Below are 24,657 nucleotides of genomic sequence, written 5' to 3' on the forward strand. Positions count from 1 at the left end.
GGGGATTAGCCTGTCTCTGTGTTAATGCGGCTCAGTTTTGCTGTGCTAATGGCCTGACTCATGAGTTGTGCTCCTCCTCCTCAGACTCAGACTTGGGGGGGGGGGGGGTGATCTGATTGGGTAGAAAGAAGCGTCTTGCTCAGTCAAACTGTCACTCGTCGCCCTTTCCTTATGAAACGCTGGCCGGGCGTGTTCGTCTCAGTTCAGGGGAGTTGATGGATGAAGCTCTCAGCTCGCCGCCATTGTTCTCTGCTGGTCTCCGGCAGTCACGCCATCTCTGTTCTGAGATCTTTTAATAGCCGTGATGTCACAGATGATGTCACAATTGAGAAGTACTTTTTCAAAGGAGGCCCTGTGCCAGTCTGATAGACAGCAGCCCTATCAGGTTATATTGGATATGAAACATAGGTGATTATAAAGGGGGGGGCAATGCTGATTTTGGCAGATTGATTGAATCTATGGTACATCTATGGAATTAGTGATGACACCATTGCTAAATATTCAGCTTGTGATGCGAGGAGCCTGTTCAGGAGAAAGACCTTCTCTGGAGCTTAGGGGGGTACAAACTGTCCCCAGTATGAGGTATGAAGATACTGACTCTGTGAACCATGCCAATGTAGTGCTTCCCTGAATGAGCTTCCCTGACTTTGCCTCTGCAGGAGGAAAATGGATTCATAGGCTTGCTGCCTTTGAGAAACACTCTAATGTAGGCCAATGCTTATTTCCATGTGTCTGTCCTACATGTGTGCTGTTCATGGGAGTTATTTGGAGTAATGGTTTTATCCCGGATGTGGTGGATGTGTGTATGGGGCTTTCACAGATGTGTAGCTTCCTTCTGCTGCCCTTACTGTCTGTCTTCTGCTGTTAATTGAATTTGAAATGTGTCTAATGCCAACTTTTCTGGGCCAGACACACGCAGGCTTATTAAGGCAGGCTTATTAAGGAGTCAATTCCGGGGAGAATTGCCATGCAAAAGTAATTAACATGAATTTTGCATTTGTCCTTAAATCTTTTCTTAATCACACAACTCTTGAGCCCAATTAAGGGGAGAGGCTGTGGTATGAATTAGTGAAACAGAGCCTGACGTTAGTTGATTCTCCCTAACAGTGGCGACAGTGGGGAATTCAAGATTTTATCTTTACCAACCCCCCTGGTCCCCAAAGGAGAAACACCCCTCCCCCTAGGTCCAAAAAGAGCTAACTGAATGTTTCCTGTGAAACCGAGAGACATCTGGGTGTTCCTTGGTCTCTCCTGTGCATAGGCAGACCTGGGCAAATGGCCTCTCTTGTGTGTGCTTGGGCTTTAATTGGGTCCTGGGTGCTGATGGGAGATGTAGCCCAGAGCTGGTGGAACCCTGGAGCTTCACAATTACCGCATGCCGGCACTTTAAGAACTTTCTTCAGTGCCTCCCCCCCTATCACGCGCACCCCAGGAAAATTTGGCGGCTGGCGGTTCAAGCTGGTGGTAAATGGATTTCTGAGTTGAGATGTTTCAGACGGTAGCAGTGAGGAAGGATCTGGGCCCTGAGCACACTGGGGACTGAGGTGCAGGATGAGGGACTGAACTCAGGAGTGGATTCAGTCAGGATTCTTATTAAGAGGCACAGGGACATCTGAACCCCTCAGTGAGGCCTATCAGTCCATCCTGAGTCCCCCCCCCCCCCGCCCCCTGCCAAGTACTGTCCTCTGCAGAGGTGAAAAACCCAGGTTCTGAAAGTAAAAGTCATCCCCATGTGTTTTGTTCCAGTCACCTGGGTTTGATAATTAGCACAATCCCTCAGCCAGGAGGTGGAACTAATTAGTGGAATCAGCTGGGCTGAGGTCATGGTTGGCACAAACACATGGCAAAACTTTTTTTCTGACCCCTGGACTTTCCACTGCTGGTGGTCCTCTGCAGTGCATTCTGGGAGCACAGTCACCCGGGATTTAAAGGGCCGGCGTAACCGCTTTCGCCTCTCTCTCGACTCGGAGTGGCGAGATGGTGCGGACCTGGCTTGCGTGCGTTTCTTGGGGAGGGGGGGGGGGTGGGGAGGAGGAGGAGGAGGAGGACAGACGAATCACAGCGATGACACCGCTCAGACCCCTCCCCCAACAGCAAGCGCCGGCGTTTGGTCCCACGCGAGTCCTGATCATCGTGTAATGACTGTTTGCACAGTTCCATCCACCGGGTCTCTCAGATTTAGATAAATAGCAGTAATTACGGAGCCATCACGGGCCTACGCTCCAGAATGAATAATTAATTTCTTGTGCCATAACCAGCTGTTATTTCCCCATGCATCTGATGTGGAAATATGGCTGTGACATCATTATACAGACCTCTGCATTAGTACCCCCAGAGCTTCTGCTTCTGCTTCTTCTGAGCCAACACCCAATTAGAACTTCTCAGCACAACTTGCTCTCTTTGAGGTGCAGCACATTACCATTGTATATTCTGGGAGGCAATAATTATGTGGCTAATTAGTTTTGTTGGGCTGTCTCCTGTTCAACATGTCTGTGTATGTCAACAAACTGGCTAAATGCTAATTTGGAAATCTGGAAGGCAAATAAATTTGTCGAGTAATTTATAGGCTTGCGGTGAACTTACTTTTGACTTTTTCCAGTTCTATGAATCTCTCTGATTTATGGAAGGAGTCAATCTAACAACAGCATGCTATGTGCTTAAGTGTGAGTGTAGTGTGTATGCTTTGTGTGCACAACATTGAGTTTGGAAATATATGTCAAACAGTGAAATGTATGTACGGTAATCTCAAAATATGAGCTCCTTCTGTGGTCTGTTACTCATATCAGGATCAAAGACCAGATGTGGGTAGACTCATGTTGGGTAGATGACCTTGTGGTTTTTCTGTAACGTCTGCACTCCTAATGGTGCATGGCCGCATGAGCGTGCTGTCCTATTAAAGGGACTCTTATCCGTCACCACCCGGAAGAATGGCGAAGACGGGCAGGCGATTAGCTTTGAGAGCGAAAAGAGCGACATGATAAGAGTTTACTGTGTTGAAATTTCAGATTTCATTAGCCGTGGAAGTGCGGGGTAATTATAATTCTTGATGGCCGTCATTGTTTGTCATTGTGGAAATTAATGGCCCCCGAATCAGGTCAGCGGGATTCCTTTCAGCAAGATGGCTGCATTTTGAAGAAGAAAAAAAGAGAATTTTCTGATCTTGTTCCTTTGAAGTTCCTTAGGCTCGCTGCTGTCCGTCTTGTTTGAACAATGCCGCTGTAGATCTCGCCAGCGCCAGATGGATATTTCTTTGAGGAGAGAATGTGTCATCTCAGTTCCATGAAATGACAGTCGCTGCTCTCCGGTGAAAATGTGCGCATCGCTCGGATCTGACGCTCTCCTGTCGCTGAGCCGATGGTTAGCTTTCTTCACTGGCCCTGTGCTCTTGGGCCAGGCTGAAACGGGTCCAAACACCGGGAACAGCAATCTGAGTGACTCCCTGAGTCTTTATAGCGGAGTTTCTTTCCTCATTACCCTCGTAATGCGTTCCAGGCCCTCTGCATGGACGCATCTTCAGTGCAGCCTGGCACGCTACCTGCCTTTCATCAGTCTGTTGCTTTCACTATTGATTTTTTTATTTATTTAATCTATTTCTGTTTTTATTTCTATTTTTTTTTATGCAAATGCTCTTCTGTGAAGCACTTTGTGTTGCAAACCATTGCGTGAAAAGTGCTATATGAATAAAGTAATTATTGTTATTTTTGCCACATACTGTAAGTGTCTAAACGCGTGTGTGTGTGTGTGTGTGTGAGAGAGAGAGAAAGAGAGAGAGAGGCTAGCTGTATATTTATAATTTAGGCTGTACTTGTGCTGGTGCCATCATTGGGCATCTGAAGGTTGCTTGTTTTATCTCCTGTGTGTGTGTGTGTGTGGTGTTTTTTTCTTTGCATGTGTGTGTCAGTCATTTGGAACGCGCCGCAGCTTCTGTTGGAATTTTGAACCCTAACCCTTCCGACGGCTCATTAGCGTGAGAATCCTACCGCGGGCCGGCGAAGCCTCTGTGCCCTGTGACGCGCTTCCCTTTGACTGGCCAACGCTCCGCCCTTTCATCCGCCTTGTTTCTGTTTTTCGCATCCAGAGACGATTGGGCGATGACGAAAAATTAGACAGGAAGCGCGCGGCAGGGCGCGGCGTCGTTCTCCAGATCTCTGGCCGTGGCTGAGGAGGCCGTCTGGCGCGCTCGTGCCCCTCCGGGCGCTCCCTGGCCCGGTAATGGGGCGCTAGGAGGTCATTACTCCAGCCTGCGTCCGCGGGCCCGCGGGGTGTCGATCGTTAGCGCTGCTGCAGAGGTGCGACCGGGGTGCGGTTACTGCTCTCCGCGGGACACGCGGCTGTCTTTGGGGAGCCGGACTGGGGGTCTGTGTTTACCGCCGGGGGCTCGGGGAGACGGACGAACAGCGCGTGCTTCAGAGAGGAGCGGAAAACAACAGCTTCAGCCGGGGCTCCGCCCCCAGGCTTCAGCCCTCTCTGTGTGCTGTTTGACACGGCACTTCTCTTCCTGCTCTCACATGGCCTGGTGACAAACTGCAGTAGAGATGTTTTGGAAATTGTAATTAATGACTTTGTGCAGGCAGCTCACGAGGGGTTATTTCCTTGGTTTGGTTGCCAGAGATTTTTTTTCCCTCAGATTGCCAGGGGAAGCGATATGAGGGAAGCCTGGCTTGCAGAAAATGACAGCGTTCAGGTTGCTGTCAGTGCCAGACACTGTAAAAGTGGGGATACATCACACACTGGAGAGCGGATTATTGATTAAATCATATCACTGAAGGTGTCAACAAGTAAGAAGTGGTGCTTTCCTGGGTTGTGGACCAAATGATTTTACCCCCCCCCCCCCACCCAAACTGCACAGAATGGATTACGGAGACACGTGAGTGTGACTTACAGCTCCGGATTTTTCTTTGAACTTGCTTCTCCTTTCTGTGGCCATGGTGACAGCCATGAGAAGAGATGTAAACGTGAATCTGAATTTGATGGGAAATCTTAATGCTTATTTCTATGTCTATTATTTGGGCCTCTTGATCCATATACAGTCTATATCAGACCTGGGTCAAATACGTATTTGTTTTGGATTCAAATACTTTTCTGTGCTCTATTGATCTTGCCTGGTGTAATTGAGCCTGCCAATATGACCAGAAGGCGGGGTTTGGTTTGAGAGTTTTTCATTGTTTTCAATACACCAGACAAGATCAGTAGAGTGTAGAAAAGTATTTGAATCCAAAACAAATATGTATTTAACCCAGGTCTGGTCTATATCATTCCACATCAACTGTTAGGGTCACGTGTGTAAGTCTGTCTCTTGATGATCGGTCTGCGCCATTTTTAGGCGACCCCCCCGCAGCTCCAAACATCCCTGGCCTCATCAGCATCTCCGTTATCCGCACCGTGGCTGCTGCCGCGTGCCGAAAAGTAGGATTTCTTGCACTGGAATTCTTTCCTGGAGTTTGAGCGCATGCAATTTCCTGCCTGGGTACCCCGCCACTCCAGTTTATGAGTGTGACAGCCGTGCTTTGGGATGATTGATGGAAGAGCGGCATTCTGGGGCCTGTCCCTGGGTTATGAATGATGCTGTGTGAGAGGATTGCTCAGACTGGTTTTTTGGAAGGGTTTGGTGTTTGGTTAAAAAAAACAAAAAAAAAAAACAAAGCCAGACAAACATTTGAAATAAGCATCATCACTGCCATTAGGCTTGCACTTTATCCAAGTAGTTTTAGAAATATTTTGGAATTATAAGAAGGAAAAAAATTTCTACCCTTGAATCGAATGTTATTTTACATTCAGTCACTTTTCGGCCAGGAGGTTGTGTGTTCAAATGCTGATTTGCACCCTTGATTGAACTTGCCTGTGAAATGCTTTGGGTCATTAGACAGTGCAAACAGAACCCTCCCAGTCCTCAGTCTGTTATCTGCTATCTGTTATGAATGTCTGCGTATTCTGAGTGAAGGAAGATGATGAGCCGAATCGCTAACTGCGTCCCTTCTCGTGTAGCGTGACGTGGGCAGCAGTAATTAGTGGCATGTTAGCGTGTTAGCATATCAGTGGCTCTCTGCAGTCAGGGCTGAGCTTTCCCGTGCAGCGTTCTGAGCACCCGGGCTGCATAACTCACCTGCTTAATGGCCGCTCTGTCCCCACGGCAACTTGCCTCCGGTCTCTGTACACTGTAGTGTGTACGGGAGCAGTTTTGGTCCAGGACCTCTTAGCCAGGGAGCAACTGAAGGCATCTGTGCGGAACTGGAACCTGGAACCTTCCGGTCATGACCGCAGTACCTGGTGTGTCAGGGTGGGGGCGGAGTCTATAGAATCTGTGGTCATGTGACCCCGGCTTCATCCATTCTACAGCTCAGCCGCTGAGCTCTGTGGTCAATATTGTGCTCTGTTACTCCTGAAGGGCGGCTGTCCTCGATTCGTTTTTCTGGCAGATCAGTCTTGGAATTATGGTATCGACCGATGTGTTTGGATCCGAGCCTGATTTTTGGGCTGAGCCTGAGCCTGGCTGTTCCCCCCAGAAGAATCAATAAGAGCGATTCTCGGGTTAGCCCACCTGCTTCGTAGGAACGGGGGGCTGGCTCATTTGCGTTTAATGATTCATCCTAGTTAAACGACTCGGGGACGGAACCCGATCGATGCGCTGTTTAGTGATACTTAAGGACCTGCGTTCGAAGAAGCCGACAATAAAATATTTATGCTCGGGGGTGGGGTAAAGCCCAGACTGTACAGTGACTCTGATTGTTTAAGGAAATTGGCAGCAAGTAAAAATGAAAGCACATGAAAGTTTCAGATGTGCTTTATTCCCTCTGAATCCTAATGTAGTTCCGTGCTGTCCGTCCCTGTTTTACCAGCAACCATGCCTTTTTATTGCAGAGGGCTCTCTACTTTTAAGAAAAATTATATTCTCACAGGGCTTTTACTGGATCTGCCAGCAGGGGGAGCTTTTCCACCGAGGGAAACTTCAGTGGTTTAAGGGCATGTAAACTAACGCAGCGTTTGCCTTCCGGTTGACTTGCGTTTCCCCCACAGAAGACCGATTACCCTTACAAATGGGTTTCATATATTTGTGTGACTCACAACCTGTTTTGTACCTTCCTCCAAGGGACTACATGATGAATACAGGGGGGGAAACTTAATGAAAGTTCACAAAATGGCAAATAAACATGACTGAATGCGCTATTTTAGTGTGAGATGCACCCCCACCCCGTTTTATTTGTTAAACGCTACTCATCCCCATGGAAACGGGAGTCCTAAATGATTTCACTTTTTGTCTTGCTCCCAGAAGCAATAATAATATTTCTGCTACAGTGATGACCTTGACAGTGACCGCAGTCCAGAGTGTTGCTGGATGATCATAAAAGAAAAAGTCAACTGTTAGAATCGCGTTTCCTACTAATCATAAATTAGCTTATAATTGGGCACGTATCAAATCAAACTTTTTATATGGTTCTTATTTTTCAGTCTGTGCTGTTTGTGAAATTTAAAACCCGGCCAAAACACTTAGACTTAAAAAGGGTAAATTGTTCAGTCATATCCTTGATTATTTATCTGACATTTCCCCTTGCTTCACTTCCCTGTAAAGCTAAACTTCTTGCCATTGTGAATTGTGTCTTGAATCTCATGAGTTGAATTAACTCATTACGTGTTCTTCTGCATGCACAGCTGCTGGGTGAACTGAAGGGGGCGCTAGTGTGTCTGTTCTCTACCCCCCCCCCCAATCCCCCATCACTCATCCCCTGAGGCATTTCTGGGGGGTGTGGCCTGACCCGGATCCTCTACGCCTGAGAGTGCGTTATCAGCTGAGGCCTGGCTGCCCTCTCCCCCTGCACTAACCGTGCTAACCCAGTTAGCTCGGTTCAGCTGCTTTCTGGGCTAGAGCGGGACCCCCCCCCCCCCCTCCCAGTTTGAGCTGTATGCAACCCGCCCCCCCCTCCTGGCTCTGCTCCACAGAGGAGGCTCAGTCCCTGCTTCCGTAACCCTAACGGCTCATGATAGCCGCTCCTGGGGTTTGTCTGTTCCACAGCCAGCCCTTGGGTTTCTGTGGCCCTAAGCGAGATCACTGTTGTGGCCCCATAGTGTTAAAAAATAAGAGGACTTGTGGCCCCGGGATGGTTGTGGCCCTGAATGACTGCATAGTGTCGATGCCAGCAGCCGACTCTGAGCCATTGGAACGGTGACTGGACTCAGACCCAGGAGCCAAACTCTGAGCCAGTCATCTCATTTGGGGAGGGGAATGGTCTGTGCAATAGCACAGATTGAGGTACCATAAAAAAAATAAATGTGAAGAAATGAATAGACAGATTTAGGACGCGTTTTTGCCCATCATGTGTGCAGTCGCCCTGGGTGAGCGAGAGAGAGCATCGCATCGCTTGATTACTGAACCTGCACTCACCAAAGCGCTACGGAGCGCGAGCATCTGCCGGAGATGAGCTGTGTCAGCTGGGCTCTGGTGCAATGAATCACCGAGCGCTCCCGAGCAGCCCCAACCTCAGCCTGCTGCTCCAGAGCAGCCCCAACCTCAGCCTGCTGCTCCAGAGCAGCCCCAACCTCAGCCTGCTGCTCCAGAGCAGCCCCAACCTCAGCCTGCTGCTCCAGAGCAGCCCCAACCTCAGCCTGCTGCTCCAGAGCAGCCCCAACCTCAGCCTGCTGCTCCAGAGCAGCCCCAGCCTCAGCCTGCTGCTCCAGAGCAGCCCAACCTCAGCCTGCTGCTCCAGAGCAGCCCCAGCCTCAGCTGCTGCTCCAGAGCAGCCCCAACCTCAGCCTGCTGCTCCAGAGCAGCCCCAGCCTCAGCCTGCTGCTCCAGAGCAGCCCCAGCCTCAGCCTGCTGCTCCAGAGCGGCCCCAACCTCAGCCTGCTGCTCCAGAGCAGCCCACCCACCTCTCAGCGCTAGCTGCTCCAGAGCAGCCCCAACCTCAGCCTGCTGCTCCAGAGCAGCCCCAACCTCAGCCTGCTGCTCCAGAGCAGCCCCAACCTCAGCCTGCTGCTCCAGAGCAGCCCCAGCCTCAGCCTGCTGCTCCAGAGCAGCCCCAACCTCAGCCTGCTGCTCCAGAGCAGCCCCAACCTCAGCCTGCTGCTCCCGAGCAGCCCCAACCTCAGCCTGCTGCTCCAGAGCAGCCCCAGCCTCAGCCTGCTGCTCCAGAGCAGCCCCAACCTCAGCCTGCTGCTCCAGAGCAGCCCCAGCCTCAGCCTGCTGCTCCAGAGCAGCCCCAACCTCAGCCTGCTGCTCCAGAGCAGCCCCAACCTCAGCCTGCTGCTCCAGAGCAGCCCCAACCTCAGCCTGCTGCTCCAGTTCGTACTCCTCAGAGTAAAACAGCACACCTGTAATGCTGCAGAATGGATGCTCCTGGGAGAGAGAGCGATGGGGTTTCATATACGGACTCCCCAAGATTAGTGGTTCCTTCTGAAAGCGAAGTTGTGTGGCGACCCAACACTGTGCTTTTTTTAATGTTTGCTGACAGGGTAATAAATGCTTACTTTTCTGTCAATCCGTGGGTTTGAAATGGTCCAGATTTAATTTTGCTACCGAGGATTTTTTTCCAAATCCATACTGTTAGGGTATCCGTATCGTTTTACTCAAATAAATGAGGTCTTAATGTGTTTGTGTTAAGTGTGAAGTCACAGCCGAGACTGCTGAAGAATGAAAATGCTCAGCGATTAAATCCGTGCGTGTGTCAAATGGGTCACGGGCATCATAATGGGGACGGTGCAGTCCCATGGTTCAGCGCGCGGTCACATGACTCCCTCGGCTTGGAATCGCATGTATTTATTGGTTATGGAGAGGCCAGGAACAGCCCTCGGGGCCTCTGGGGGCCTCGTGCTGGTGCCCCAGCAGCTCTGGAGCTTGTTCATGCATGTGTGATCACATGGGCAGGGACGCGTTTGCAGTGGGGCTGCTTGTTCAGTGGAGATGTGATGGTGTGGATAATCGCTTTGCTTCCACGCTGCTGCGGTGAGCTTTAGCTGACACTACACCTGGCCTGCACTTAGAGGGGCATCCACACACACACACAGACCCACACACACACACACACACCAATCTCTCTCACACTCACGCCATGTCTTAATTACTGTGAGATTTATCTAAAGCCTGCACAAAATGACTGCTCAGTGTTTCCTTGCTTTTAGCCCTATGGGACTGGACCGCTCTCCTGATTTGAAGGCATGGCTTTTTAAATGAAATATGTCCCTGGGGGGGGGGGGGGGGGGATTGCAGTTGTGTACTGGTACTATTGTTTAATTCATAATGAAATGTTTGGAGCGTGTTCAAAGGGAACAGGCTGTCTGTTCATTAACTTAATACCTTCTGAACCAAGTCGATCAATAGAACGGCCTGGCCTTTGCATTTAATAGGAACAGTTAAAGCCCATTACTATTCTTAGCACCCGTTGTGTAACCCCATGGGTATTGATATTGCCCTGCTTACATATTGTATACGCAGCAGTGGATGTAACCCTCGTTACAGCGTGTAAAATTAGAGATGGATATAGTGACCACACTTGCATACTGCAAGCACATGGATGTATTAAACCTGCCTCAGTAAAATGTGAAATATGGAGATGACCATGTCAATGCAAAGCAGCACGAGACCTCTCCATCACCGCAGTGCTTCTTTTTTACAGCGCAGAGAGAATTCACACATTTACATTGTGCGTGTTCAGCGGTGATTTACATACCTGCGCGTGCTGCAGTGCGGTGGGACGTCACGGCCACGGCGAGACGAGCGGGCGGGAAGGGGAGCGGCTGCGTCTGAGCTGTGGAGAGCCGGCCCTGCCAGGCTGGCGTTTAATATGTGCATCCGGCCTGTCCCATAATTCCACACTTCCTCTCCTGTTGCATGCGCATGCGTTATTCAGCCTGTTTGGTGGAGTGCGGCGTGGTGTGGTGCAGCCCGGGCCCCTGGGGGGGTGATTACCATTTGGGCTACCTGGGGGGGCAGGGAACCTGGACTGCTCTGTGAGCTGGTCACTGGGGGTTAGACTGAAAAGCTTAATACCAAGTAAATACAACGGTGCGTAAATGTGTGTGCGCACATGTGTGCCATGCGCCTGCGCCTGTGTGTGTGTATCTGTGCGTGAGTGTGAGCATAGTCCTGTTGCCCCTCCGGGTCCAGCCAGCTGTTGAGTACGTTTCCGAGGTGGTCACACCTGCGGCCTTTAGTGTTTCTGCATCATTGAGGGGTTCGTAGCCACTGCTGTGTGAACTTCCCCCTCATTTCAGATGATGTAACCCAGACGAAATTCATTCCTGCCATCAAGAGCCCTCACAAACAGCCCTGCAGGCGTTGGGTTTGTGCTGGCGTCTGCGTTACCGCACCCCTGAAGTCTCTGAAGCCCAGGGCTCGTGGCCGCCACCGTCACAAACCTCACGAGTCTGGCGATAGCCTGTTGCTCCTCCATGGCTCTTCCTACCTCCGGTATTCAGGAGTGGCTTTTCACCCTGCTTGGCTAACCAGCTTTTGGCTGCAGTTTCAGCTTGCGCGCTTCAGGAAGTGAACTTTTCTGTGGTGTGAGAATGATAACAATGACACTTTTTTTTTCTTTTTTTTTTTTTAATAAAGCTTAAGTTGTTCTGTGTTGGATTTTTTTCCCACTGAACGCAATATAATGAGACCTGTCTCATAGGGAGATGCGTAGGTTTTTGGGGTGCAGCAGCAGCAGAGTGGGGCGCAGTCAGGCTTCACAGGGGTGCTGTGATGTTCGGCGCCCCTGTGGAGTGGTCCTGTGCCTGATGCCACGCTGTCCAGGGTCCTTAAATCTCCTCACAGAGTGACACACAGCCTCCGCCTCCTTCTCCTGTCGAATAAAGCATCGGTTGACCAGCAGAGGCTCGAGTGCAGCTCATCAGCCTGCTTTCAACTAGTCCCAGCCTCCAGCACCCTGATCCCGGGTGAACCAACCCTGGGGAAAAAAATAGTGTACTAAGGATACTTTATAATAACCTTTAATTATACTTCAAGCACCCTTAAGTATAAAATAGTATACTTTAGATATACTTCAGCATACTGTTTCTTCACATGGGAAGTAAAGCGTTGTTTAGAATGGAGGGGGTGCCCACAAACATCCCACTGACTAAGACCCCTCCCTGGCCAGCACTGCACTACCACCAGTCGTGCACTGCTCTGTGGGGCTGCCTCTCACAGCTGAGCATGGCACTGTCTAAACTCCACGCCAGACCAGCGTTTATCATGCCCGTGTTTAGGCAAGAAACCCTGACCTGTCAGTAAGCCGGCCTGCATCCCCGTGCTGCTGCAGGCGGTTTCACTGTCTAGACTTCGCTCAGTCTATAGTAGTGCGCTGGCCTTTTTGTGATTCAGTGTGCAGCCTCCACATTTCAGCAAGACTCACAGAAATCTGATAAAAGCCATTACTAGAGCACAATCAGGCGTGTACGAGGCTTTCCCCTCAAATTAATCTGTCCCCAAATTAAATCTGCCCATACCGTGATGTGCTTTAAACAGCAAATAACAGACATAAGAACCAAGGAGCAGGACAACGACACGAATGAGAACGTACAATAGTGACCACCTTATTGCAAACTCATCAAATGCAAATTAGTTTTTGTATCTCTTCCTTTGTTCAATTGCCAAAATGAGAACTGCTCTTTAATTCATGAAGCAAGATCTGGGCGGCATCGCAATTGTGTTGTGATATTTTTGCTGCACGTACATTGACGACAAACCACAAAATTCAAATTTTTGGTTGAAGCTGGCCTTTTAAGAGACAGTAAAAATGTGTTTTCTGCGCCGTGGTGCGGGGGAACAAGAACAGGAAGGTTAACACCCATCAAACGGCAACTCCGCCGTCCTGCGGGGCCGTTTCATTTTCATCTGCACGAGCAGAGCCGTCCATCGCGTCAGCTGAGGGCCGTCTCCCCGGAGCTCAGACCAGCGGTGGTGTTTGGCTACTCTTTCCCATCTTTAAAAGCCTCCTCCTCCCCTTACTGCCTTGGGTTTCCTGAAAATGTTGATTTCTGGAGGCCACAATTCAGCTCACGGCGGGTGGGATTTGTGGCCTTGGCTTTGTCCGCTATTTCAGTAAAACCAGCTGTGGCTGGCTGGTTATTACTCAAACTCTGATTGGCTGGTATGGTCCCTGGGTGGTGTCACAGTTAAGTCTGTACGAGTCTTCCTGGGAAAAGTATAAAACAAGCACCGAGCACGGACATGACCCAGTTAACATTTTTGTGGTGACCGTCGGACGCAGCCAGGGTATGTCCAGGTAATGGCTGCGCCATATTGGGGTTCACCTAGTCCTGTTTTATATCAAAGGGTCTCTCAGCCTAGGTTTCCTGCCTTCTAGACGTCTACATTCTGGCTCTTGCTCACTGGGATGTTGAATGTACAGTACCAACCACGTCACCCGCCCTGCGACCCTTACCAGAGCCCATGCTAAAAAAAACCTGGCACTTATGTTAGCCTTGGGTTTGCCCTCCCGAAGAACCGCCACCGGTGTGTTTCATATGCTGCTGATGATGTCACTGCAAACCCAGGGAGCTGCAGCAGAACCACCTCCCCGCTGACGGCCGCCAGGGCTGAGAGAGCGGCTGAGTCCCTTTGCCCCACTCGCTCCTGTCAGTGCCACTGCAGCGCCACGACGCCAAAGTCCAGCCTGTTCAAATATTTTGCAAAGACTGTGTGTGTGTGCGTGTATATATGCTAGCAAAACAGTCTTATTAATGACTTGGATATCAAAAATCTGTTGCATTGTTGCGTTTGGTCTTTTAAAAAAAAATTTCTTTAAAGATTTTATTTATGATAAATAAATATTAATGGTGATTTAGAGCTCTCATTTTTGTGTGCGTGCACTACGTAATGTAGTGGGAGAATGGAAGGACAACTTGATTTAACCCTGCAGACATTTTAAATAATTTGTTAAAAAAAAAAAAAAAAGTATATTCCAAACGGAAATGAAAAACATTCATTCTGAACAGGAATTGTTTTATGTTGAGTAACAGCACGCTATTACCTTACTTAAAATTAAATTTAAAAAATGATTTAAATGTTATTTAATTTCCTCTGATACTTTATTTTAACCCTGATTATGGCAGTTTTTTAAAATGTATTTTTTCTAAAAAATAAAATAAAAAATCCTGTCATCTGTCAGCACGCTGCCTGTAATATTGCTTAATATCTCACTCAGGTTCCCTCGCTCGTATTGCAATAATCTTGACAACACGCAGCGTTTGTCTCCGAAGCTGTCATTTTTTATCTCATACATTTCCTTATTCTCTCCCCTCCTCATACCCCCTTTATCAAAACCCCACTATAATGTTTCCCCTTCTCTCTCCCCCCCTCCTAATTTGTTCTTTGTCTTGCCCCCCCTCCCCTCTCTCCCTCTCCCTCTCTGCCCCCCCCCCCCCCTCCCCCTCCCCTGCTCCCCCCGCCCAGCACAGTGATGTGAGAACTCTGAAGTGCACGCTGGCAATCCCCTCTCACAGAGCATGCCTGTGAGTCCGGCAGCCCGCAAACATGAGCCATCCGACCAGCAGCAGCAGCGGCAGCAGCAGCACTGCGCGTCCAACGGCAACCAGGGGGACTCGGACAGCTCCAGAGAGGACGGCGTGTACGACACCATCCGGCCCGCCGCCAACAAGCCCCCCGCCCCACCCATGGAGGATCCCCAGGGCAGCGTCGCCGTCATCCGCATAGGGATCCCGGACCTGCAGCAAACCGTGAGTGATCCTGGTCTCCCCCCCCCGTGTGTCTCTGTGTCTTTCTGCCTCTCTCCCACTCTCTCTCTCTCTCCTCTCTCTCTCTCCCCCTCTCTCTCACTGTCTCTGATTGTCACTGTCTCTCTCTCCCACTTTCTATCTCTCTCTGTCTCTTTCCCACTGTCTCTCTATCTGTTTCTCCCCCTCTCTCCCTCCCCTCTCTCTCTCTCTCTCTCTCTCTCTCCCTCTCCCTCTCCCTCTCTGTCCCCGGCACACCGGTGATTCCCGGCGTTTGGTTAGCATAGCCGCAGCTGACTCTGACAGCTGAAAGGTGGCCGGTCCTCAGGGAGCCCTGGAGAACAGGAGCGCAGAGTGAGAGAGGGTCAGGCTGAAAGAGAAGCCCAGAGCGCAGTGATTTAGACGCACTTAATTTGGAGGGTGTCCTACAGTGCTTCAGCGTTCCTCACTCGGGATGGGGATGGGGAGGGGGGGTTTGGGAATGGAGTGTGGCTGGCTGGGCTGAGTCGTGACAGTGAAATTGGGGCGGAGGGAGGGCGGAGGGCGGGATTTATGTCGGGAGCCTGGCGGGAGAGAAAGTTGCTGTGGGTCTGACTGCGTAAGCAGCACAGGGGGAGCTCGGAGGCGGAGCTGGGGAGCTGATCGATTCCTCTGAGCGTGCTCAAACTTCAGGCCCCTCCGCCCGGGCGTCTGCACAGTCTCAGCCAGCTGAGGACAGCTCCTGTCCTGCCCAAAGGAGAGTTTCTCTTTCTGGTGGGAATTACGTCCGGTGGGAGTCAACAAAACGGCTCGGCATTAAGAGAGGCTGCTTGTTCATTACTTGGGTTTTTACAGTATATCAGTGATAACTCAGTCCCGCCAGGTGATGTCAACAAGTCCTCAAAACCAGTGAGACCATGGGCTGGGACTGATTTACTCCGGTTCAGCTGACTATGGATGAGAGTGCAGGAGCATGAACACATTATTATGTATTAATATTACAGCTTTGACATGTGTGGTGTTTCTGGCTTTCCCTTCAGGCCGTGTGTTCATTCATTCACTCCTTCATGACATCACACTCTCCAGCTCGGCTTTAATGCCTTTTTTTAAGTGGCTAATGAGCGCGTCGCTGAAGGCTGCTGGGAAGCCCTGGAGAGACGGTGGTTTCTGCCGCTCCGCGTGGCGCAGCTTCCGTGACCGGGGGTCTGCTCACGTGGCGATGTGCTGTAACGTTTGGGTGGTTTTTTTTTTTTTAAATTTATTTTTTTTAATGACGCTGACGGCACTGCTGATCTCACTTTTCAAATCTGCCGGTTGGTCGTACGGTTATCTTCGGGGTGCTCGGGTAGGCTTTGAAGGCATGGAGGATGTTTGACAGTGCCCAAACAAGGACGCACGCACATACGTACATACGCATGCACACACCCCCACACACACACACAGCTGCTTCATCCTACTCAGACAAAACAAAAGTAAACTGCCGCCCTCCCCAGATGCGAGCCGGTTTTGCCGTTAATGGTCGCGTGTGAAGAATGAGTGAGACCCTCTGTTTACGCTGCAGGGAAAACACAGACAGTGTGCAAAAAAAAAAATCAGTTTAGTTTTACTGTAAGAAGGATGTGCTCGTTCTGACAGAGCGATGCTGCGGTGTGTTTCTTCAGTGGCGGCTCCTCCTAATAAAGATTTCTGTGCCATAATGGCGTTGGGAGGACAAAGCGCGCGCTGCCCCCGGCCCTGAGGATCCAGGTTAAAGTCCTGTTGTGTTTGTCTCCTGCCCGGGAGCGTGCTGTGCACTTTGAGCCGGGGCCCTCCAGGGTACCCAGGCTCCGCCTTCATTCTGCCTGGGCGTCTGATAGCATGTTTTTTTTTATTTTTATTTTTTTTACTTTCTGACCAATTACCTATATTGGCAGTCAGCTTCCATTAATCACGCTTGGAACGGCTGCAGTGCGGGCAGCCAGCATAGCTCCTGATGCACCCGCCCTCTGCCAGGAGTCCGTACAGCACCGGCAACAATACACTCTGATCACTTTGTGTGGATTCACAGGAGTGGAATGCCCGCCCCAATTACAGCTGGGAGAGGGTGTATCACTTGCAGCTGATTGGCTCTGGCAGTTTGGAAGACTTATAAGGAGGGGGGGAGAGTGTATACAAAAGGAGTATCCATTTTTTTTATCTAACCAGAGTAGATGCTATCTTAAATTCTATGGTGTGCTTGAAAACGCACTTCTGAGCTGCTGCCAAATTGCAATAAGACTGAAGTCCTCCAGGATGTTATTGTTGTAAAAGTTTTCCCACAATTAGGTGAAATTAGTGACTCACCATCCCTCAAAATGAACATCAAATGTTCTCATCCTCTGCCAAGTTAGTACAAGAGCTTTTCTCACCACGTTTTCAATAGCCTTTCTATTACTCTAACGAAATGTGGGTTTAAAAAAAACAAAACTCAAAAAAAAAAGCCCATTAAGGCCTTAACGTTTATCAGTGGCTTTCAGAGAACTCAGCAGGAGATTCTAATGAGGCAAAAACAGGACACACTCAGGTCTCCGTGACAACGCGCAGCTGTCTAAACTGGTGAGGTGCAGCTGAAGTTGTTTGCTGGACAGTGGTCTCCAAAAAGGGAAGGTTATGGGGTTTCCACATTATATTATGATATTGGGCTGTAGTAGCATCGTCTATGCTTAGCCAAGCTAATGTGTGCCTTGTTAATAAGGTAGATTAAGATGTAGATCACCCAGTCATTTATAAATCTCAAAAATAGAATTGAACTGGCATGATTTAAAAAAAAAATCCAATTTAGTCTTTTTTTTTTCTCCTCGGTCCTCATCACTGGAAAAAAATTCTAGTCATGCTTTCTACTTTTTTTTTTTTTTTAATTGAGTTTTGTCTATTTAAATTTGGGCCCCTTTGCTTGGTTTGGTGGAGTAATGCAAAGGCTGTAAAGGAGACGAGCAGCAGACGAGCAGCGGACGAGCAGCCGACGGGCTGCCTCATTGTCGTTGCTCCTTCCTCCCCAGCCCGTGCCCTGCGCTGTCCCGCTCCTGGCTCTCGCTCGCTCTCCCGGCCAGTAGATAGACCGCTGCTCCCGTCCCCCCCGCACTCCTGCGCAGCAGCGCTCTCAGGCAGGCAGCTCACGTTCCCCTGCTCCTATTTTTAGCCCTTGGTCCCAACTTGCTCACGACATGCGCCCATCGCCCCGTGGAAGCCCTCTCCTGTGCCCGTCTGTGCCCCGCGCCAGGCCAGGGGGAAGGCAGGGGGGCGTTTTGGGGCACACAGCTGGTCATGGCCCATTAGGGATGCTGCTGGATCGAGGCGTCTGAATCGTGACCGTGACTGCGTCCGCAGCGCAGTTCTGCTGGAGCGGCCGCATCTGCGTAAATCACACCTGTGTCCCTGCTACAGCAGCGACCCACACCTCTGCAGCACAGTCTGTTTAACTGTGCACCCAGAGCTCCCTCTACATCGCCTCTCTCTCTCGGGCAAAAGAGCTGGACCCCCACAGCTAGGTCATCTACCCCTTCTGCTAAATGGTCTCTCTCTCTCGCTCTTTGTCTCTCTCAGACTCACCTAACCTATAATCAGGCACTGGGGATTGATGCTGACCTTAAGCCTGATTAGGCTGGGTCCACAGGGCTTCCCTGCCATTCACAAAGATGACACAATCTCTGCGGCTGTGTTTCAGCCACTTCCTGCTTTCCTGTGGATGTGCTTCAGCCACTTCCTGCTTTTCCATGGTGATACCTTGGCCACTTCCTGCTTAACACCCCAAGGCCAGAGAGGCTCCACCAAGAGCTTCAGTGCAATGTGATGTGGTGTTATTATTATTATTATACCTAATTGCTGTATGAGGGCTTGACATCTGGCAGCACTAGCTTCCCTTAGCTAGTGACCTAAGATTAAACACTCTGACTCTGAGTTTTGCGAGCGAGCGACAGCGCTCTGGGAATTCCTCTGTTTCTGGCACCCGTGAGCTTCAGAGAGCAGCCGGATGGTGACACATTTCACAAATGGAGCCAAATCGAGTGATCCTGCCATCTGAACAAATGAGCTGCTTGTGTCTGTTCTGGCTGAAATGAGGGGACTCTTCAGTCTGTCTTTTTCACCGTGATTGCGGTGAGGGTCTCCGGCGGGACCGCCTCTCGCACTCATCAGCGCGCGCGATAACGAGCCCCCACGTCGCACAGGAAAGAGGAACCTGTCCGGTCACAGCTTTTTTTTCCCCCCCCAGCATTCCCACCTCCTGATGAGGCAGTGTCTTTTTGCGTTCCCCTCACCTCGAAGTGTCACCACACACCACGAATGAGGCAGCAAAGTAAATGAGCGAATACAGCGGACGAGTGCTACTGTTCAGCCCAGTGCATGCTGGGAAACAACAGGTCCACACAGGGTGTTCAGCTTTAGCCCTGAGTTAAGAGAGGCCTAAGGCTATGCTGCAAAGCTATAAGTTTGACTAAGTATTCCCTGGAAGCTGACAGGGCGATGTGCATATAGTGAAATGTAAAATCCATCTGGACGGCAACGGGGGCAGGTTAGTGTCTGTTTAGGGGGTGAAGAGGAGGACCCCTGTGCTCCCATGTGAGTGCAGTGAGGTCTTCAGCAAAGAGGCCTCGGATATGAACCAATTAGCACCAAATCCATTATAAAAGTGAGCAACACTGGGTGATGCTTTTAGCACCTTAGCACAAATGCTTTCCGGGAAGCCACTTTTAAACAGAGAGCAGATTTACTCTCCTTCACTTTGTTTTTGGGTACATTTTTAAACACCTGTGAGGAGAGATTAAACTTCCCCTTCAGCTTGACAGCGCAATTTAGATAAGGTGAGATCTGCTTTATGGTCTCTTACCCAGAGATAACAAGTGGAGCGGGTTATGACGCATCTGCCTGGTGTTGCTTATGTGTTTTAGGTTATTGTGTTTTCGTTCTCTTTTTTGCCTGCTGATAGCGCTATATAAATGCAGTCCATGCTGAAAACTGATGAGGTTTGTTTTGTAAGGTTGGATTTTGTTGCAGTGATGAGCAGATTAGTGTGATAAAGGATACTGGCTGGGTTGAGAGGGTGACCAGGTGAGCAGACTTCGGGGTCCTCCTACCACCACCACAGTGATTGTTACATCAGCATGAGAATGTTCAGTTACTGTAAGAACATTCTGATCACATGTTTGTGACCTCACACCTTGAAGGGTTAAATGGTCACAGTGCTGCAGGCTGCAGGGAGGCAGGCTCGCAGGTCGTCCGCGGGAAAGTCAAGAGAGGGAGGTTTGTGTGCGGTACGGATTAACGCTGTGAAATGAGGCCAGAGCGGGAGGCGTGTGTGGGCGGCGTGCGGGTGTAATGACTTGCGCCGGCTCGAAACGAACAGCGACATTGGCGGCGACCTTGGGCCGGTGCTCCTGATTGGCTGTGGCCGTGGCGCTCTGAGGGGCTGGCGTCCCATCATGCACCTGCCTCCCGAAGCAGCGGCGCAGGTGCACACAGGTGTAGCAGGTGCTCATTTAAGCTCATTTACCTCGAAACAAAATCTGTTGAGTCAATTTTTATTGACCTGTAAACTTTAAAGGACTTAGGAAAGTCTGTCCCTCGGAGCTCCCAGATAGGAAGAGCAGGACAGTGTGGAGCAGGACTGTCTCACACACAGCAGAGGGCGCAGGACATGGGGAACATTTACACACGGACTGCAGGGGCGAGGCTGACTGGCACCCCATGCAGTGAGCTGGTTGAGAGGCAGGGGATTTATTTAAATCAAGCCACAGCAGTGAAAATGCTCGCTGCTAAATGTTTCCCTGACAGATCCACTATATTTTGTACAGGGCAGACTGTGCTGGGGTGTCACGTACACTCCAGTGGATAGGAACAGCACATAACCGATCGCCTCTCAAGCAGTCACAGAAGTTTTGCTGGTTCTGTGGATTGATTTTTGTGGTTTTCTTTCAGTGACTAGTGACTTTTTTTTCCAGTTATCTCTGGCTGATTTGTATCTGACATTATGTCATGAGAATGTCATTGACATTGACTGTGATTGGGTTTGGCTCACAGCCCTGTACAGTGACTCTACTGATCACAGACCTGTTTGGCCAAATGCCAACCCTCCGCCTCACCCTGTGTGACATCACAGTCAGTGAGCACGTGGCCCCTTTGAAGCTCAGAAGGACCCCTGCGTGTAATGAAATGGCCGTTCCGGTGTCTGTGTGGCGAACGCCAGGAGGATGCATTATTATGGAGGACACGCAGCCAGAAGTGAAGTGAAGTATGACGGTGGGGAAGACGCCTCGTCCGTGAAACTTTAGGATGACGAGTGGCTTTGATGCCTGTAATCGACGAGCTGTTATGAACTTCTCACCACTGGCAGCTGTCACTCAAGGGGCTGCCTGCGCAGATAAAGAACAAATCCCCTGACGGATCCCGCTCTGTGCTCACATCCTCTATGAGATGGGGAGAGAGGAGAGAGGGAGAGTGGGAGGGAGAGAGGGTGAGGGAGGGGTGCTGTGGGTAGCCTGGCTGCTGTTTTAAATGTGCAGCGGATGAAAGAGCAGGGAGACGGTGGCTGAAATAAAGTTTCGCTGGAGCGGCTCTTGATGGAGTCCTGGGGGCTGCCAAAGGAGATCAGCCCTGTTCTCTGTGCGGCCCGGCTCTGCCAGTCGTACTCTCAGGAGCCTCTCGTTTTGGGGACGACACGGTCCTGCCCCGCCCCCGCACTGCTGCCGTGCGTCTGAACGTTCTGCTTTCGCCCGCGTCACCCTGGAGCGCTGTTCCACGGGTGGTGGGTTCGCTCCGAAAAATTGAATGGACATGTTGAACGATTAAATATATTTAATGACTCTACACACAGTACATGCCTGCTTTTAATCCAGAGTGTAGCATGCAAGGAAATGCTCTATTGCTGTAGTTCTATTGGTAATGCCCTTGCAAAACATGGCAATGGATAACTGGCATTAATGGCATATATTTAATGACCTGTAGACTGCAGCATTAGCGTCCTGTGCTCATTAGAGACGCCATTACATGCTCCATTGTTCATTAATTAAAAACGGTCTACCTCGGCGTTTTCCCGTCTTTGCCTTTCGATATTTTCGGTCTGGACTCAAGTGTGTCTTAATTGAGTCTGTTCTGTGAGCCGGCTCTCGTGTGAAACTGTACAAGCCTGAACACAATCAGTCGTGTCACCCCCTTCTTTTTGGGAAATGCTTCAGTGAGAATCCTCTGGGGTTTTGTGTGCTGTTTGAAAAAGGGTGGGCTTGAGGAGCTGGAAGACTTTGTCTTTAGTGGACCCGACCCCCCCCCGGTGTGAGGGGTGATGTATAGTTTATGCTCATATGACGATTCAGACATTGGTAATACTCTTCACTGTACAGTGGACACACACAGGGGCACACACACATGCAGACTTACCGGAGGAGGTCTCAAGTATACGAACAGAGCTGGTGGAGCAGAAGAGGCTAAAGTTGGCGCGTCAACGTTCTACAGTATATCAACTGAAATATAAATGGCATTGCCAGACATGGTGCACCTTTTTAAAAAAAAAAAAAAACATGAATTATAGAAATGGAAGGAAGCTGTCTCCGTGACGATGCCGCACAGCAAGGAGCTTTCTCTGCTAACCATGAGCAGTGTGATCTTGTCCTCTCTGGAGACGCTCATTAACAATTCACTGTCACCTGCAATATTAAGTGCGCTGGTACTCACCACCTGATGCAGGGGCGCTTTTACTGGTGCTCTGCCTCATGAATATTTTCTTTGCACACTTTTGATATTTCAAAGCAGAATTTAATATCAATCGTTTCCCCACGGCGTTATGAAGCAAAGAACTGCATGCGGGCTCTTTGTTAGTCTTTTTAAACATCTAGGGGAACTGGGTGTCTGAGGGTTTGACAGTTGATGAGCTGTGTTTGTCTGATCCACCCATGATTCTGTAATTGGCTGTTGATGCTGCCATGCTGATGTAATGGTACAGGTGAGACAGACCTGCGTGTTTTGTCCACTGTATCACAGGATGTGGACATTTTTGTGATGGCACTGGTTTTTTGAAGGTCAGCCTTGTAAAAAGCATCCCCTCTTGCCTCTCTGAACTTAAGTAAATGGGTTGCATTTAAACTGCATGTTCCAATCAGACGTGGGATCTGCTCAGTGCTGGCCAAGGCAAGGACAAGGCTGCAGATTGATTTTATATGGCAGACTGTTTTCATTGTGAATTCGGCATGGTGCAAGTCCCAAATCAGCCTCATAATTGGTGGATAGAGCTTACTACAGCCGTGTCATTGTCTGTGATACCAGTGGAAATGTAATTGGTGTGTATATGGCCAATGAGCTTTTTGTTTATAATTGAAGGTGAGTTCCTTGGTTATGCTCTGTGTTCATTTGACTGTGACATATTTTCATTTTGTTTTTTTACCATTCTTTAATCAGGAAGGTCAGTTCAGAACCAGACTTCATTTGCAATAACAGCTTGGCCAAGGGGCGTAAGAACACAGCAGCAGTGTGTGCAAAGAGCGCAGAAAATGATCCATTTCAAATTCACGCACGTGTGTGCATATAGCCAAAGGCACTATACAGAGTGCATAGTACACTGTGCACATGCTACATGCTAAATGCACAAAGCAGGTGTAATCTTGCAGATGACAGGTGCTCACGTTGGAGATAAATTATGGGTATTTGGAATTTTTTTAAATAATTCATTGTGTCTAAGAGATTGATACCTCTGTGCTTTTTTTGGCTTAGCAGGAGTTTTTTTTAGTGAGTCCCAGTCCCAGATGGTTCAATAAGCATTTTACCACATGCTGCCTGACGCGAACATCTTCTCGAGCGTTTTTCATTTTTTATTTTTCCGTGGTGCGCTCCCACACATTTCAGCTGACTCACTCAGCACTTTTTTGGATGTGCTGCGAAACATCTGTCAGCTTTAAAGAGAGAGAGCCCATCCCTCCAGGATCTCCTAATTACAAGAAGAGCACGTCCACCTGTTTTAAACTTCCTGTTCCCCCCGCTGCTGTTTACGTGCTGGACTGTTTCCAGCAGCCAAGGACGTGGAGACAGCAGCCGGCAACGGCTTCATGTTTTTTTCCTGCCGTTTGTTTTTGAGGCTTTTTTTAAATTTTTTTTTTTAAGGAAGGCACGTGGCTTGTGGCTTGCCAAATGTGACCGCAACGAGGCAATGCATTTTAATCTAATAAGAGCTTTGGCTCGATCAGAACGCTACAGGTCTGACTCAGGTGGCGAGGCGTTTCTGATGTAATTTCGAGCCAGGCGCAAACTTGCTTTGCCTCAGTGCATTTTCAATTATAGATTTTATTATGTAAAAATGTAAGACGGTTAAGTGTCACCGAACTAGGGTGACCGCCGAGCAATTCTACACATCTACAAGTCTCGTTAGAGCACTGTACATGGGTTTTACACCTGTTTAAAAAATATATACATTTATTACTTAATTTTTCTATGTATAATTGTATTTTCCTAAAATATCCGAGCATACAGTAAAGCTCATGCCTTTGCTCTTTATTTTATTCAGCCTTTTTTGGTCATCTTTATCTAGGGTGTCCAGCGTGATTTTGGAGGTCAGTGTGACATGTACTGCAGACTGGCATTATGATGGCAGGGGTCGTTTCACACTTCATATTGCAAATATGACCTTTACTTCTTATTGCTTTCTCGTTCTGTTTCCGGAAAGTTCTCTGAACAAAAAGGATCTGAACTGAAAATCGCAATTTAAAAAGCCGAACGGGGAGCGTCGTCTCCGGACGCTGCACCACGAGCATGAAGATGAGGGGCACCCTAAATCACCGGTTGATCACTCGTGAAGAGGCAAACAAAATGTAGCATGAAATGAAGTTGGGAGGGAGGAAGAGAGAGAGAGAAGGGAAGAGTCAGACGAGGGAGGAGGGAAGAAAAGGAGAGTGAGGTGGAGAGTGGGAAGGAGGGACATGGGCACTCCAAAGGAGAGGTATAGATGGCGGTCTGTCCTTCATCCATCAGATTGAATGTTAGTGTAGCCTTCACATCAATCAAAAACCCTCACCTTTCTGTGAATGAATACAC

General features: G+C 49.4%; 1 protein-coding gene across 1 annotated transcript in view; it reads left to right on the forward strand.

Annotated features, from left to right (window-relative positions):
* Positions 1 to 24,657, forward strand: part of LOC135245803 (SH3 and multiple ankyrin repeat domains protein 3-like) — a 176,311-nt gene that overhangs the window by 23,369 nt on the left and 128,285 nt on the right. Inside the window, 1 exon segment of the mRNA XM_064319086.1 lies at positions 14,372 to 14,655. Within this exon segment, the coding sequence (XP_064175156.1) occupies positions 14,425 to 14,655 (231 nt within the window). The 5' untranslated portion in view covers positions 14,372 to 14,424.

Source organism: Anguilla rostrata, chromosome 19 (genome assembly GCF_018555375.3).
Source record: "Anguilla rostrata isolate EN2019 chromosome 19, ASM1855537v3, whole genome shotgun sequence".
In the NCBI taxonomy this organism is placed as follows: domain Eukaryota; kingdom Metazoa; phylum Chordata; class Actinopteri; order Anguilliformes; family Anguillidae; genus Anguilla; species Anguilla rostrata.